The sequence below is a fragment of the Rhinopithecus bieti genome, unplaced genomic scaffold, assembly GCF_001698545.2.
Source record: "Rhinopithecus bieti isolate Rb0 unplaced genomic scaffold, ASM169854v2 scaffold_28529, whole genome shotgun sequence".
Classification (NCBI taxonomy): domain Eukaryota; kingdom Metazoa; phylum Chordata; class Mammalia; order Primates; family Cercopithecidae; genus Rhinopithecus; species Rhinopithecus bieti.
The window spans coordinates 1,258,100-1,275,153 of NW_016813064.1; the positions used below are offsets into that span (position 1 = coordinate 1,258,100).

The 17,054-nt window shown below is 34.2% G+C and overlaps 1 protein-coding gene across 1 annotated transcript in view; it reads left to right on the top strand.

The window, feature by feature from the left end:
* LOC108512380 (glutamate receptor ionotropic, kainate 2-like) overlaps positions 1-17,054 on the top strand; it is a 485,136-nt gene that overhangs the window by 320,003 nt on the left and 148,079 nt on the right. Inside the window, 1 exon segment of the mRNA XM_017847623.1 lies at positions 375-592. Coding sequence (XP_017703112.1) covers positions 375-592 — 218 coding nt within the window.

Genomic DNA, 17,054 nt, shown 5'->3' on the forward strand with positions numbered 1-17,054 from the left:
ACCCTCATAACTAACAAAATATGAAAAAACAATACATGTGGTTTACAAACCAGAAAGCTTAAAATTCTCTTCTAATGCTATTTTTATTTAAAAAAATGTTTACTCATTAATATTTTAATTGGAACTTTGCATCATCTCAGATAGAACTTGAGTCTCCTGTCACTATATTTAAACAAGAATGTCCTAAAAGATTGTCTATTTTCTGAAATTAGCCTCTGCTCTCTCAATGGTTGTTGCTTGTTTACTAAAGCAATATGTAAATCTGATTTAAGCTTTTATTACACAGTGATTCCATTCTGCCACTGTGACCAAAAGTATCTGATTGCTGATCAAATTCTCTATATTCGTTTCACCTTTCCCCCACTCTCTGTTAGGTTCTGAGCTCATGCCCAAAGCACTGTCCACCAGGATAGTGGGAGGCATTTGGTGGTTTTTCACACTTATCATCATTTCTTCGTATACTGCTAACTTAGCCGCCTTTCTGACAGTGGAACGCATGGAATCCCCTATTGACTCTGCTGATGATTTAGCTAAACAAACCAAGATAGAATATGGAGCAGTAGAGGATGGTGCAACCATGACCTTTTTCAAGGTAAGTTCTGCTGGTTACCTGAAATTTACAAATTAAAATGATAGGGCACAAACTTCTTTCGATTCACAAATGTAAGGGTGTAACAACGCCGTTATTTGTGCACAATTCTTAATAATAGCGTATACCTCAAGGAGTGGAGAGTTGTACAACTGAACATATGCTCATCAAGACCAACCATTTTAATCTGAAAATGCTAAGGAGGTTTTGCTTTACAATATTTTATTCCTGTTTTGAGGAAAATCAGCCCAAGTGTAACATTTTCCCCAGTAAGTTTTCTTTTGAATAACACAAAATGTATTTATTGAAACTGTAATAGTAGGATGTTCAGATTCTACAAAACTTTGCTATTCGAGAAGAATAGAATGATTACTTGGAAAAATGTTTCCCATACACACATTTACTTTTGTTGAAATGAGGCAAGATTTAAGGGCTAAAAATACAGAGACATTTCTTATTATCTATACATTCACCAAGGTAATATTCTGGGAGACACAGAGTTGAAAGGGGCTGTCCCACTGAACTCACAGTGGTTTCCAGAGAGACAGCCCTGTGGAACATTTAAATGAAAGTGTGCTTGTAAAAAGTTTCTGTCATGTGGAGTGCCTTGCCCTCCTCTATTTTTTCTCTCTTCTCCTTACTCTGGCCCATTCACTGGGCCAGAGTAGACCAGTTGAGGGATTTCACTTTAGGTAGCTATTATCACTTTACAATTCCTTTTGTATCTTACCAAGTATTTTTACATTTTTTGTAGCTTGGGCAAATATTTAAACATTGATATTTTTTCTGTGTTCACAGAAACACAACTGACAGTGCAAATGTGCAGTGGAAATAGTAATTTAAAAATTAGATTAATTCAAGCTATAAAATAAATTATTTCATGAAGCATTCATCAAGTTCCTATTGAGTGCCAAAAGTTACATCTCACATTGAGTATTCTAGTTCTCACTTTCAAGGAGATTATAGTTTAGTTGGAGAGAGAATAATAAATTTTAAAAAATCACTGAATTTGGTTTTATGTGACTTGTCAGTATTTTGTCAAATTATTTAACTTTCTTTGTAAAAAAATTTATAAAAATTAATCAACTTTAAAATAAATTTTCTGGACATCCAATTTCCAAAAAAAAAGATAAATTAGATTTAGTCAAATATTTTAAATTTAATTATTTTCAAAGTAAATTTCTCATATAACTAGATTAAGTATTGGATATGGATTTCACATTTACTTGGAAAATCACTGTTATTTAATCAAATTTATTGAATAATGAAATATAAGCAAAACATTATGTTCAGTATGGTCCTATGTGACTATATTAATTGCAATGGATCAGTTTTTCTTAATTGAATATTGAGAATTTATAAAGATTTCCTTTCTTATAAAACTTGTTAATATTTCTGTGTTTTTGTAAAGAAATAAGCTGTTAGGCCAGGCGCAGTGGATCATGCCTATAATCCTAGCACTTTGGGAAGCCAAGGTGGGTGGATCACTTGATCCCAGGAGATTGAGACCAGACTGGGCAACATGGCAAAATTCTGTCTCTACCAACAGCACAAAAATTAGTCTGGTGTGGTGGCATGCACCTGTAGTCCCAGCTACCTGGGAGGCTGAGGCTGGAGAATCACTTGAGTTCGGGAGGCGGAGGTTGTAGTGAGCCAAGATGGTGACATAGCACTCCAGCTTGGCCAGTTGGAGTGAAATCCTGTCTCAAAAAAAAAAAAAGGAAAATAAATAAATAAGCTGCTGAAATTGCTAAACGTGCGTTGTTAGTGTCAACAACTTGAAGGAAGTGAATGCATGATGCATTTAAATTATTCCAATATCCAGGTGACTTTTGAATTGAGTTTGTACAATATAATAATATAAATATTGTACCTAACACAAAAATTTGACACCAGAAGTGTTTATTTCTGGTTCATAAACATTTCTGTTTTAATTTTTTTTTCCCAGAAGACTCAAATATTTTGTTTTAAAGTTCAAATATACTAGTAGCAAAGTTCATTTTGAAAATCAATTACCAAACATTTTCTTTATAAAATTTTATTTTAAGCTTATTTTCTTAATTTTTTGTCTTTTCATTCTTTCGTTCTTTTGTTTAATAGTTCAATTGCTTTCTGCTATGCAATTTTTGCCTACTTTCACTTTTCCTTGCTACTGACTTTTCTTCTTACTCTTTTTTACCTTGCGTTTTTCTCTCACACACGAGTGCCTCTAGCACCTTGAGAAAATCGACACGACACAGCTTTCTATTTCCAACAGCACATGTACTATTTCTTTAGAATTGTATCTGGAATGTACACAAGTCACAATAAAAACCACACAGTGATAATCACTAAGTTGACAACTACCTTATGTTGCTAATATTATCACATGCTGAATTCTATTTTCCTACTGAAACAGGAAAAGAAAATTAGAACTCACAGGAATACATTAAATGTTGATTTTTTTTTTTTTTTTGGTATTTTAATGCAGCCTTAAAATATTCTAATTTCGATTTCAGTATTTCACTTGTTAAGTATATAGTTATACCAGCTATTGTATGAAATTAAAAAAAAATTCTAGCAGTCTGGAATTCGAAACTACGTACTCATTTTTAAACTGTACAATGAACCAGAGACTATTGTGTATTTACATTTTATACGATTCTTTCATTTTTCAATTAACAGTCACACATACAAACACTCCAGGGAGCACCCTTAAGGCAGTGACTTCTAAATGAATCTCCATCTTGTTTTTACTAATTTAGCAAGACCCTGCTATTAACTAATTGTTCTGGAATACTTCCTTCCAGAAAATTATTATAGAAAAAAGATATAGTTTTGTTACTACTAGCAAGAAGAGCTGGCTCCAGATATCTGGTGTTAAAGGGTGTAAATCCTCAGCATTGCAAAGACATAGCAGAGTAACATAGCTGTTCTTCAACATTGAATAATTCCATGTCCAAAGACCATGATTGATTTTGTTCACTGAGCTCAAGGTGCTCAAAGTATATTATCTTCAAGAAAAATTCTTCCTTCTTTTTTTCTATATCCATTACACACCACACAGACTCTCCTCAGAGATAAATGTAAAGCCATGACTGGAAAAAAATAATTCAAAATAGGAGATAGTGGTTCTCACGTTATTTTCATGTAAGTAATGGAAAACTGCATGATATCACCAATATGTTCTTAATCATATGTAGATAGTAAAATAGATGACAGTCCAGGAATTTTATTGAGAAACATTAAAGGAGGAGTCAAAACATACGTGGAATCAGGGAATTTAGTGTACTAGAAATGAAATTTCACCCCAGGGCTAACCATTATGCAAAATGTTACCAAGCAACAGGAACATTCTTTCCTCCCTGAAATATAAAGGCTAGGAGAATGGAAGTCTATACATTATAGGATCAAAAATCACTCAGCTATAGCTTGTAGGTGTTATGGCCTCTTTTGAGAATTCTTGTATTTTTGAAGTAAGTAACATGTTTTACAAAATGATACTGAATACCCTTGTTTATATGAAATCCATGACTCAAGTTTTCTTTGTCTGGATTTGGCCTACCTGAAATTTCTGACTTTATTATATGTACTAATACATTATGTCCATCTGAAAAATATAGTGTCAAAGGAAGAAACACGTGCTCTTTTGTATGGTCATTAAACAAAATGTTGGCACATATTTTAAAAATGTAAGTTCCATCCAGATTGATGTATTCCAGTCCTGTGTTGCATTCTATACCTTTACATGTCTTTCTCCAGTGCCCATTATGCTCTTTTTTCATCCCCATCCTTCTCTACCAACCTAATTGGTTATATTCTCTGTATTCCTTAGATTCTAATCTATGCATCACTTATTCCAGGGAAACTCTCCTGACCCTTTTCATACCTAAATTACCCAGTCTGGGGACAGTGCTCCTCTTTTACATCCTTTTTTTTTTTCTTTTTTACTTACGTTATTGTTAAATTACTAATCCAAGATGTGTTTTCTTGGTTCCTGTATGTTTCCACACTCTACGGCACAGCAGGAGAATAGTGATTGAATGAATCTATATCATTCACTTTTATACCTCTAGTTCTTGGCACTGAACTTACACATCTTGAGCTTGTGTTAATTATTAATTGCCGCAAGAATATTGCTTAACGAACAGCCAAAAACTTAGTGACATGTAATATAAACCTTTATTTATCTTCCAAGTCAGCTGTCTTTCTCACAGAAACTTGAGAGCCCAAGTTTCTACATTTGAAGACTCAGTTCCTTCTACACCAGGGTGACAGTGCTTTTACCAGTACAGTTTCTTCTTAACCTTTAAATGTGTCTAATTGAATCTGCTTATACTGTAAAAGCCACACACGCTATTCTTTTAAAGGCATGCCTCTCTTCAGACTGAATCATTGCTACTTTGGGCTAGAAGATCTTTATCCAAATGAGAAAATCTACAAGGTATTGCCTTGACATTTTTAGAGGTTTTAAGAAAGCATCTAAGGCATCATGCTCAATTTGATCCTCAATTAAGGCTTGTGGCCATGTTGAGAAAATTTTAAGAACTTTTGCTGGTTTGAGACACTGAAGATTAGAAATACGTTTGTTATCCAACCATGCAAGTTTTATCCCCTCTACATCACCTCTAAATTCAGCTTGCAAAGTGGTCAGTTCTTTTAAATTTTATTTTCCTCTCCACCTCTTCCTCCTCTTTTTCCTTCTTCATCTCCTTGCTGTTGTTTTGATTGTGCTTTTCTTTCTTGTACTACCTTACATGTAGCTAAAACTAGCCAGCTGATACTTTGAACATTTTGTCATTTTGTTTGGCTATCTTTTGGCTAAATCCAAAAGATTATTAGTTCATTTTCTACCTTCTAAGTCACTACAACTACAACATGTAATTAAAAATAATATTTTACCCTATATTCACAGATTCCTATTTTCCCAGCCTCCCCCAATGATGATTTGATTATTATCTGCTATGTGTGCCCTAAGTCGATGCCACAGCTTTTCTTTATTGCAGCACCTTGCTACTTTTGTCAAATTCCATACAGTTATCAATTGGCACAATGAATTTTACATTCACTGATGGAAAACCTATGACAGAGGCTTTCAAGTATAATGTGTGATTATGTGTAAAATTGTATTATTCTATAGGGTAGTCAAAGGTTTATGCGAAACATAGAGCCCTCTATAGCTTTCCCATTTTAATTATCTGCTAAAATTCATTGATTTTGAAGTGTAGGTCATTAAGTTAGGAATGAAAAGCAAGTGGGTTAAATGGTAAAATGTTTTACCATTTACCATCCAAGGTAAAATGTTTTAATTTTTGGTACCGAGCAAAAGAGGATTTTCTCGGGAGATTTTGTCTTTCTTTCTTGTTTTCTCTGTCTCTCTCTCTCCCTCCCTTTCTTTTCTTTTTTTTTTTCTTTTAACGTCTACAGCCTTCCTTTGCAAAGTACATTCTAAATTCCAGCTCATTTATCTTCAGACAACTTCTAAGGAAGGTAGGAAGCAATTATCATTATGCTCATTTAACAGATGAGGAAACTGGTCCACAAAGAGGTTAAATGACTTATTAATTGTAAAGACTATAACCAGGGAATGCATAGTATCACAATAAAGGTAATAACCAAAGATATAATCACATAAACCATCGTTACTCAAAAGAGTTAAGTGTATTAATCATTTTGGCTCACCCACATAACCTCAACTGCTTGATTATATTAAGTTTCTAAAACATTTGCCTTATAGCATTGGGGCAGATACAGCTATAACATGTTCTTTATAGTCTGCCACTTATTCTGATCTTATCAGTTCAATAATCTTCTAAAATTAAGTTCTGCTGGGGTGATAACATATAATAATGTATGGTGGAGTGATAGTATATGTTTTGAAGTCTGAATTGCTAGTGTGGCATGCCTGCAATAATTTTTTTGAGACCTTGAGTGATTTTGCTTTAGTATACTACAAAAATATAAGTAACTTTTACATCGAGAGATAAAATGTAAAAAGTTGGTAGTTTACTGCAATCCTTATTAGATCTGAAAACATACACTATTCATTAGAGATTGCTCCTAATTTTGTAAATATAGGCAAAACAGAATTCTTGTCCGTTTTTATTTAGAGCAATTGTGGTAATACAAGTATAATATATTTACTGTGAAGAGATTTGCACATTAGCAGAGTAAATTCTCACAATTGCAATAATAATGTGCTTTTCACATTGAAAAATGTTTTCTGAAATGAATGTTTATTTTCTCTTGCTATATTGGTGGTAAAACATTTTGAAAGTTCTGTTTTGCATATGCAGAAAATTAACCTAAAAATAATATTTAAAGATGAGAAATATTATCTAGATTTTTTTCGAATTTTAGATATGTTTGGTTTTAGAGTTTATTCTTTAAATGTTTTCATATTTTATGTAGCAAGATTTCTAGTTAAGTGTAGTTGTCTGTAAGAAAAGGTTTAGTAATTATTTGTCAGCACATGGTTAGAAATCAGGTTATGTCCTTTAGTGTGCACATGTTTATTATTATACAGATTCTAATAATTTTCCACCACTATCCAGAAGGAATGCTTTTACAATATGACAATTAGAAATTCTTTATGGTACTTCAGTAAGTATAGGGAGGATGTGTTAAAGAGCTACTCACATGAGTTGGCTTGTTTATTTAGGTGTTATTAGCTAGCCACATAGCTTTTCTAATGTCATTTTATTTATTTTGAGTTGAATAGGGAGTCTTTTCCCTTTTGAGCATTTGTGTTTTCAAAGCTGTACTTTATTTTGTATGTCTAAGTGAAAATTGAGAAAATATATGTTGTAAGGGACCTGAGGAGTGAACATTCATCTTTTCTTTGCAAACCTTTATCGTAGGTTTTTCTATCATGGGGATTGAAAGCATAAAGTTCTATATTTGAGACTTGGGAGAATTGTACATGAGACTTTGTGTTTATCTAATGGAGACTGAATTAAGAAGAGATGACTTTTAAGTGACATTAAGGACGTGGTATTAATTGGCCTACTCTATAAATTGATATTGAATTGGGTTCTGAGCAAGAGCTTTGAGATTTGTGTTCATGTAGTTTTCTTGCCTGAGCTTGTTTTACTACCCTATAATATTTAGTGAACTACTTCTGCTCCTTTCCTTGTTGTGAAAAAAAGTGCTATTTTAACTGGCAAGGGTAAATTAGTTCACAATTCTGATTTATATATTGCTTTGTGTTACTTGAGAATCCCTCAATATTCCTTTGCAGATCTAAACTAAAACAAAATGTTCCTCAAACAAAACATACTGTTCTAACTTGGAAGACGAAATACCTGATATACTTCGGTTTCTAAGCCAAAAACTATTCTTGCCAACTTGCTTGCAAATTACTAATTAGGAAATAGCTATGGCTATTTAGAACACAAAGAAATTTAATTTTTAATTTTTTGTTTGTTTCACCTATTGAAGTTTATAGATAATCTTTTTTTTTCTTTGTGCTTTAATGAGTTAAAATATAAAAGCTTTATGTGGTTTATCACCAATGTGTCTGGACAGTCAGAACAGGTTAATGGTTAATATTGTTGATAAAATTTTTATTTGTTCATGTTGCTGTGTTCTTCATTGTCCATCAGAAATTTTTTTCTAGAAATCTGAAAGAAATATCTCAGTGAAGATTTTTTAGTCATAGAATTTTCTAACTCACTCAAATTATTTTCCTTTATGAATGGTGTTGAAATAATGAATGTGGGAAATTCATTACAGTTAACATTAGATTACATGGTAGTATTTTGTTCAATAAAATAATGTTGGTATTTTAAAGTGTTGTTATATTTTTATTAGTGTCTAATATAGTTTTAATATAAATTGGTCATGTTTGATACAAATATTTAAAACATGACTAATGATTTATTATGTCTTTGATTTATTTGTGTAGTAAGGAAGTTATTTTTACTCAGAGAGGCTGTCTCCCTCCCCCTTTCCTCATCTAACACACAATTTATTGTACGTGAGACCTGATCCTATGTTTATTACAGGGATTTGCATAAGGACTACAGGAAACCAACACCATTTTACTATGTTCCCATTGCAAGAAATAAAATGGTGCCTTTGAGTAAAGCTGCTTCATCAGACACTAGTTCAGCATGCCAAGTTAAAGCCATCAATGGTGAAACAGCAGATGTGAAGGCTAGTTGGCATGAAAGCATATGAGTCAAAGACTTTCCTATGGGAAAGAAAGTGCTTCATTACACTTTATCTATAGTGAGAACATTGGGTTTATCAAGCTGTCTGAAAATTAGAATATGATGAGTTTTATTGCTCTCGCTCTGCTAGAGTGAATTCAATGGTTAAAAAGAAAGCAATAATACCATTTTGGGAATTATAAGAAGTGATTAGAGTTTTAGCATATTTAAACTTGGAAGGAGCAGCAACTTTTATCTTAGAAAGTAGCCTCTCTAAAATATCTAAGGGACAGAAGTTTAATCCCTTTCTAATTGCTACATTTGCCATATGTATTAATGCAGCTTTGGGCACTTTAACTGAATAAAGAAGTTGTATGTTTGACTGAAGTGTAAAATCTGAGAAACAATGTTTTAAGGCCTTGGAAAACATGTGCATGAGGCCCTTCCACTCCAGCGTACACTAGTACACTGTGGTTCTCTCCCTCTCTTTCCTCCTTCCTCTACTCTGTGCAAGGACCATTCCTGCTGTTTGTCAAGTCAGGATGGCAGCTCAAACACCGTGTCCCACCTCATCAGTCTTAGGAGAGAGGGCCCCACAGGGAGTAAGAAAACTCGAAAATCAGTTAATATAGTGATGTTGAGCTAGCATGTCAAGTGCTGGATAATGGATAATAGTTGTCACTGGAAGAGTTTATAGCCACTGGTTAGGCAACATTCTGAAGGAAATTCAAGAAGGACTTATTTTGGATGCAAAAAATAGGCTGAGATAAATATTATCCAAAATACCTTGAAATTTTAAAATTGTAGGGCTTTATATCTTACATAAAAAAACTAAAATGACAAATTCCATTTATTCTACATAAATTGCTGAATAGAAGCATCATTTGGTGTTTTTGAAACAAACATACAAACAAAAAAACCCAGACATGAATTTATTAAAGTTTGGAGGAAATTATACTTATTGACATTGTGACTGTGAAATATCTATTGATCTGTTTGGGGGTGGGGGGTGTTGCTGCTCTGACTTTTGAGTATCGGCAAAGACATATTGTTCTCATTTCTTAGCCCATTAATTACAAGGCAAATATCCTGACATTTGTACTTAATTTAAAATATCCTTGGCAGTTTAATGGTCTTAATTTTCCACATTATTATGCTATCTTTTCAGTGAGAAGCTATTCTTTTGTTGCAAAGGCATTTTAGACTAATTAGTAACTTTGGTCAGCTGAATTTTCATTTGTTCATTTGTTTTCCTGTCACTTTCCAAAAGCCAAATTATTCTAAAAACAGTAATATCACTTTGTTGTTTGTTATTAAGAGCTGATTGAAGATACCACATACTAGTTATTTTTTTCTTTCTTTATGAAGCAAAAGGAGATTTACTATTATTTGCTGCTGCTGCCATCTTCAATGTTAGACTTTTATTTAAAGACAATACTGAAAAATTTTTCTGCTTGGGAGCAAGCATGATGTCAAGTGATGCACCCTTCTGATGTTCAGTGATCTTACCACTTTATCATGCATATTCGCAAGGATGAAGCACAGTTTATAAATCATCTCTATTTATTTTACATTCTTCTCCTTAACTCCAGATAGATCCGGAAAAGGACAAAATAAATTCTGGAAGTTGTTCTTAAGTGTTGATAACTGCAAACTGAGTATAAGAAATTCCTCAAAAATACTGCCTTAAGAAATAAAACTTGGTTAAACATTAATGGTAAATGTCTTATTCTTAAAGAGATCTTATTCTGAAATAAATTGAATCTTTGTTTTTATGCTGTGATATTAGTGGCTGTGGCAGTGCCTAGAATTGTTTAATTGCCTAATGCACAAAGGTGAGCACTTTGATTGATGTGTATTCAGAGAAGTTTTTTAATAGTTTTATAAATAAAGAACTCTCCAGATGACTGAATGTGTCTGCGTGTGTGTGTACATGAAAGAGTGTGTTCTGTAAGAATGAGGTATGCTTTCTTAATTTGAGTTATATTATGGATGATTATATAATTCATTTTTCTATACCCAGTTTCCATCTTAAATCTATTTTGAGAAAGAATAGTTCAGAGTTGGCAATAAAATGTACTTTTACATTTTCTGATAGTATTTGAATTATGCTTCTGATTGTCATTAGCCTATTGTATACACCATAGCACAAGTGGAGTTCAGTGAAAAGATTTGATTATCTCTAAAGGTAGGTGTTTCATTTATTAAATATTGTAATTACAGCTAATTGGAAGCTACACATTAAATTAGTTTGCTTTGTAGGTCCCTTGACTGTTTTCAGAACACTATGAGCTTATGGTTAATTTCAATTTATTACAAAAACAATTCAATAAAAGCCAAAAAATTGGGAAACAGCATTACTAATGGATATAATTGATTGTTGAGTCAATGTAATAGTTTAACATAATTATTAAAGGCATAGACCAGGTTGTGGCATGAAATTCTACATTCATCACTCAATACAGATTTATTTAATTTTTCTGGGCTTCTGCTTTTTTCAATTTATCTCCTATAGATAAATTGAGAGTATATGTCTTATATATATTGTGCATATACCACTGAACATATACTAAATTCCCACTATATATTTGCTATTATCCTTATTGTGAGGAACTTAAATGTTGAATGATTACATTTCTGTAGCAGATGAAACCATTTCCCCCAATATAAATACCATACTTTTGCAAATACAGGTTACCTATGGTTAATGCTATGATCTGACACTTAGTCGCATTCTCATTTCATTAATAATTTGGTCCTGATATTGGATTATTGATAAATAAATATTCTGGATTACTCTCTAATCCTACTGAAAAGATAAATACATCAGGAATCTGTTTCCATGTACACATTACACATGGTCAGTCTTTTAAAATGGATTTTATTATTTTAGAGCAGTTTCACGGTCACAGTAAAATCAACATCGTGGGACTTTAAATATATCAGTTCACATTCTTCAAGAGTTTTTATCAGCCTTCCCTTTCAAAACCAGAAAATAAAAACCTGGCCTGACTCCAACAAATAGATAGAACTAAACTGAGTAGTTTAGGATTCCATATTGTTAGAATGGAAAGTGGTGACAACCCAAGATGGTTATGGCTAAGTGAAATGAATTTTATTAAAAATGATCTTTTAAAATGATCTACCTGGAAAATTTTAACTATTAGGGAGGTGTTTCAGAAAGGATGCCCCCAATTTGGTGGTGATAGTTATGATGAGAGCTATGTTGAAGAAAGTGTTGATTGTGAAAGAGGCCCTCTTGGAAATTTAGAAAAAATGTATGTTTGTGAGAAAAAAAATAATTAACTTTCAGATAAACAGCAAAAGTTATTCACAAGAAGCCAAATATATTAGTAGCAAAAGAAAGCACTTCCAAATTTAAAAATATGTCTGCCTTTGAAGCTGGCTGAGAACTAATTTTTGTTCAGACAGGATGCTTGAGATCACTGTAAGTGGCCTTTGTTTTAATGAAGCAGCTTATGAGTAGCATGAAGGCTTCCAGGCTTTACTTTCAGAACTGCTGTTTCCCTGGGGGCCTAACAATTGCAAGTGGCCCTTTCATTGATTTTTATACTGATGTCAGAGCATATATAATCATTTTAGTCAAACGCTTACAGCTAAAACAAGTAAATCTATTGCATTTTGAAAATAAAAATGGTGGCTAACCTGTTCCCATCTTTATTTGTTATTATTTTTTCTTCATTGTTAGTAGCCATGTAATAGCTGTCACGTCCACCTTTCTCAGTCATCTTTATTCTGGGTGATGTTTCTTTCCTAATCTCAGGCCTAATGTGTCGTCCCTGCTATGTCCTGGAAATGAGGTTGCAGTGATTTACTTTTACTAGCCATTAGAGAAACACTTTAGCATGTTGTCTTATTTCCCTTATTTGAATTCCACAACACTGTGAAAGTATCAAAAGTAGTAGTGTACTCTAAAAGTCTTCCAAGAAATTTTACTATGTAAGGCTAAGGAATCAGACTAGATTTATATTTTCTTTTTCTTTTTTCTTTTTCTTTTTTTTAAGACGGAGTCTCTCTCTGTCGCCCAGGTTGGAGTGCAGTGGAGTGATCTTGGCTCACTGCAAGCTCCGCCTCCCGGGTTTACGCCATTCTTCTGCTTCCTGGGACTACAAGCGCCCGCCAAGTCGCCCGGCTAGTTTTTTGTATTTTTTAGTAGAGACGGGGTTTCACCGTGTTAGCCAGGATGGTCTCCATCTCTTGACGTCATGATTCGCCCGTCTCGGCCTCCCAAAGTGCTGGGATTACAGGCTTGAGCCACCGCGCCCGGCCTAGATTTGTATTTTCTTATGGCTTCTAATAAAACATGTGTGGTTATAGAGCACATGTAATACATCTAGTGCACTGAGGAGTAAAATATGAAATTTGAATTATTTAATTTTAATTAGTTAAATTGCAATTTTAAAACCAAAACATTGTAAGAAATTTTTCCAATAAGCTTAAACATATATTTCTTTTCTTTTCTTTTCTTTTTTTTTTTTTGAGATGGCGCCCAAACTGGAGTGCAGTGGTGTGATCTTGGCTCACTGCAAGCTGTGCCTCTCGGTTCACGCCATTCTCCTGCTTCAGCCTCCCAAGTAGCTGGTACTACAGGCGCCCGCCACGTCACCTGGCTAGTTTTTTGCATTTTTGCATTTTTAGTAGAGAGGGAGTTTCGCTGTGTTAGCCAGGATGGTCTCAATCTCCTGACCTTGTGATCCGCCCACCTCGGCCTCCCAGAGTGCTGGGATTACAGGTGTGAGCCACCGTGCCTCGTCTAAACACATATTTCATGTTAACCTGTGCCTTGTGTAAGATGCCGTATTATAGAGCATGTGATTGGTGCATGAGTTATTTCCAACACATCAGTAATCTACTCACTGGCAATGATTTGATTTGGTTTAAATGGTTTCTTCTATGTCCTACTTTAACATTGTGATGTGTTTATTTGAATATTTTATGTAGGTGGAATAAATTACAGTTATAACTATCTAAACTATATGATTATTAAATTGAAATGCATACTGTTACTTTAATCAAAATTAAATATTTTTCTAGTTTAAAAACTACATATGGGCAAAGTTTCTAATTTAAAATGAAGTTACACTATTAAGAATTAAATGAAAATGTAGAAACTGGTATTACATCTGGAAGAGTAAAGAATAAGAGAGTTTGGATAAGGATATGTTAACTGATTTCACCATGAATGAACGTTGCCATTTGCTGCAACAAAGCAAAATGGAAAAGTTGTTTGTCATATGTATTTTTTTAAGATATTAAACTGGTCATTATCAACATACATTCTCAGAAAATACAAACTGAATTTGATATGTAATTTTTTTCTTAATAGTAAAAAAAAAAAGAAAAAAGAAGTTAATTAACAAAACTTAGAGTCAAATGTTCAGTACATTTAAAAATATGTTTTGACATAGTCTGAAGTTTCGCTTTTGAACTGTTACACAATGGCTTGGATTTTTAAACAAAGAAGACCACTTTTGGATGGAAAGATGGTAACATATGTTATTTCAATTATGATTATTAATTTAAGCTAGAAATAGAAAATGTAGTTTATTACAAGATGGTCATGATGATGGATGCTCCAGCTATGTCAGGTTAAAAAAAAAAACCCATGGATTTATTATAATTTTAAAACAAAAGAGTGATGTTTTTCCTTGATATGATTTGGCTCTGTTTCCCAACACAAATCTCATGTCAAATTGTAATCCTCATGTGTTGAAAGAGTGGCCTGATGGGAGATGACTGGATCATGACGGCATTTTCTAATGGTTTAGCACCATCCCTATTTTCAAGTGGTTTTTTTACAGCACTGTGAAACAGACTAATACAGAAATTGGTACCAGGAGAGTAGGGCACTGCTATAAAGATACCTGAACATGTGGAAGCAACTTTGGGACTAGGTAACGGGCAGAGATTGGAACAATTTGGAGGGCTCAGAAGAAGACAGGAATATGTGGGAAAGTTTATAACTTCCTAGGGACTTGTTGAATGGTTTTGACCAAAATGCTTATAGTGATATGGACAATGAAGTCCAGGCTGAGGTGATCTGAGATGGAGATGATGAACTTATTGGGAACTGGAGTACAGGTCACTCTTGTAATGTTTTAGAAAAGAGACTGGTGTCATTGTGCTCCCGCTCTAGGGATCTGTGGAACTTTGAACTTGATAGAGATGATTTAGGATATTTGGTGGAAGAAATTTTGAAGCAACAAAGTATTCATGATGTGGTCTGGCTGCTCCTAACAGCATACAGTCATACGTGTTCACAAAGAGATGGTTTGAAATTAGAACTTATGTTTGAAAGGGAAGCAAAGAATGAAAGTTTGGATAAATTCAGCTTGAACATGTGATAGAAAAGAAAGATTCATTTTCTGAGGAGGAATTTAAGCAATTGGCTGAGGAAATTTGCATAAATAAAAAAGAGTAGAATGTTAATAGTCAAGACAATAAGGAAAATTGTTTCCAGGGCATTTCAGAGATCTTTGTAGCAGCTCCTCCCTTCATAGACCCAGAGGCCTAGGAGGGGAAAAAAAAATGGATTCATGGGCCAAGTCCAGAGCTCTGCAGCTCTGTGCAGCCTCAGGACATGGCACCCTGATTAGCAGCCACTCCAGCTCCAGCCATGGCTCTAAGAATCCAAGGTATAGCTCAGGCCATTGTTTCAGAAAATGCAAGCCCCAAACCTTGGCAGCTCCATGTGATGTTGGGCCTGTGGGTGCACAGAAGGCAAGAATGAGGTTTGGAATCTTCACCTAGATTTTAGAGGATGTATGGAAACACCTGGATGTCCAGGCTGAAATTTGCTTTAGGGGTGAAGCCTCATGGAAAACCTGCACTAGGTGTGGAGGGAAAATGTGGGGTTGGAGCCCCCACACAGAGTCTCCACTGGGGCACTGCCTAATGGAAATGTGAGAGAAAGGGCACTGTCCTCCAGACTCCAGAATAGCAGATCCACCAACAGTTTGTATCTTGCACCTGGAAAAGCCACAGAAACTCAACACCGGCCCATGAAAGCAACTGCAGAGGCTGTACCCTACAGAGCCACAGAAGGAAAGCTGCCCAGGCCTTGGGAGCCCACCTCTTGCATCAGCATACCCTATATGTGAGACATGCAGTCAAAGGAGGTTATTTTGGAACTTTAAGATTTAATGACTGCTTTACTGGATTTTGGAATTCCATGGGGCCTGTAGCCCCTTAGTTTTAGCCAGTTTTTCCCTACTGCAATGGGTGCATTTACCCAATGCCTAGATCTTCATTGTATCTTGGAAGTAACTAACTTGTTTTTGATTTTACAGGCTCATAGGCAGAAAGTATTTATCTTGTCTCAGATGAGACTTGGATTGGACTTTTGGGTTAGTGCTGGATACTGTTGGAAAAGCATGATTGCGTTTTGAAATATGTGAGAAGGACATGAGATTTGGGAGGGGAAAGGATGGAATGATTGGTTTGGCTCTGTGTCCCTACCCAAATTTCATGTAGAATTGTAATCCCCATGTTTTGAAGGAGGGACCTGGCAGGAGGTGACTGGCTCATGAGGGTGGTTTTTAATGGTTTAGCACCATCCCCCCAATACTGTCTCATAAGTGAGTTCTTATGAGATCTGATCATTTTAAAGTGTGTGGCACTGACCTCTTCTCTCTCTCCTGCTACCACGTAAGGCATGTCTTGCTTCCCTTTCACCTTCTATCATGATCGTATGTTTCCTGAGCTTTCCCCAGCCATGTAGAACTTTGATTCAATTAAACCTCTTTTCTTTGCAGATTACTCATTTTTAGATAGTTCTTTATAGAAGTGTGGAAATGAACTAATAAATCCTTTTAGCTTTACTATATGACACTGAAATGATTTGTGTTCAGTCCTGAAGCAGACTCTGTGAAAAGTGTCATAGACACAGTTGTTAATATTATGTAGTATATATGTGTAAGTGCTATGACTCATTGCCAGTTTATAGAACTGTTGAAAGAAATAGAAGATAACAAATGTAATGGCTTTGTAGTTTTTTGCCAAATTGTTTTTTGGTTGAGTCAAAGAATATAAAGTTTACTATATTGTTAATTCCTACTCAAAGTTTCATGAAATTAAATTATTTCTAGATATTCAATAATCAAAGATAAAAATGATAGTTTATTTTATGTTTTTTGCACTAATATCACACTGAACCAAAGCAAACTCAATTGAATTTCCAAAGAAAAAATATTTTTTATCTAGATAGCTGTAATAATTCATGTTATAATAGGAAATTATCATAATAAAGATCAATAAAAGTGATTTTCACATATTTTAAAGAGTCAATATACAGATTTTAGTTGCTGTCAGCA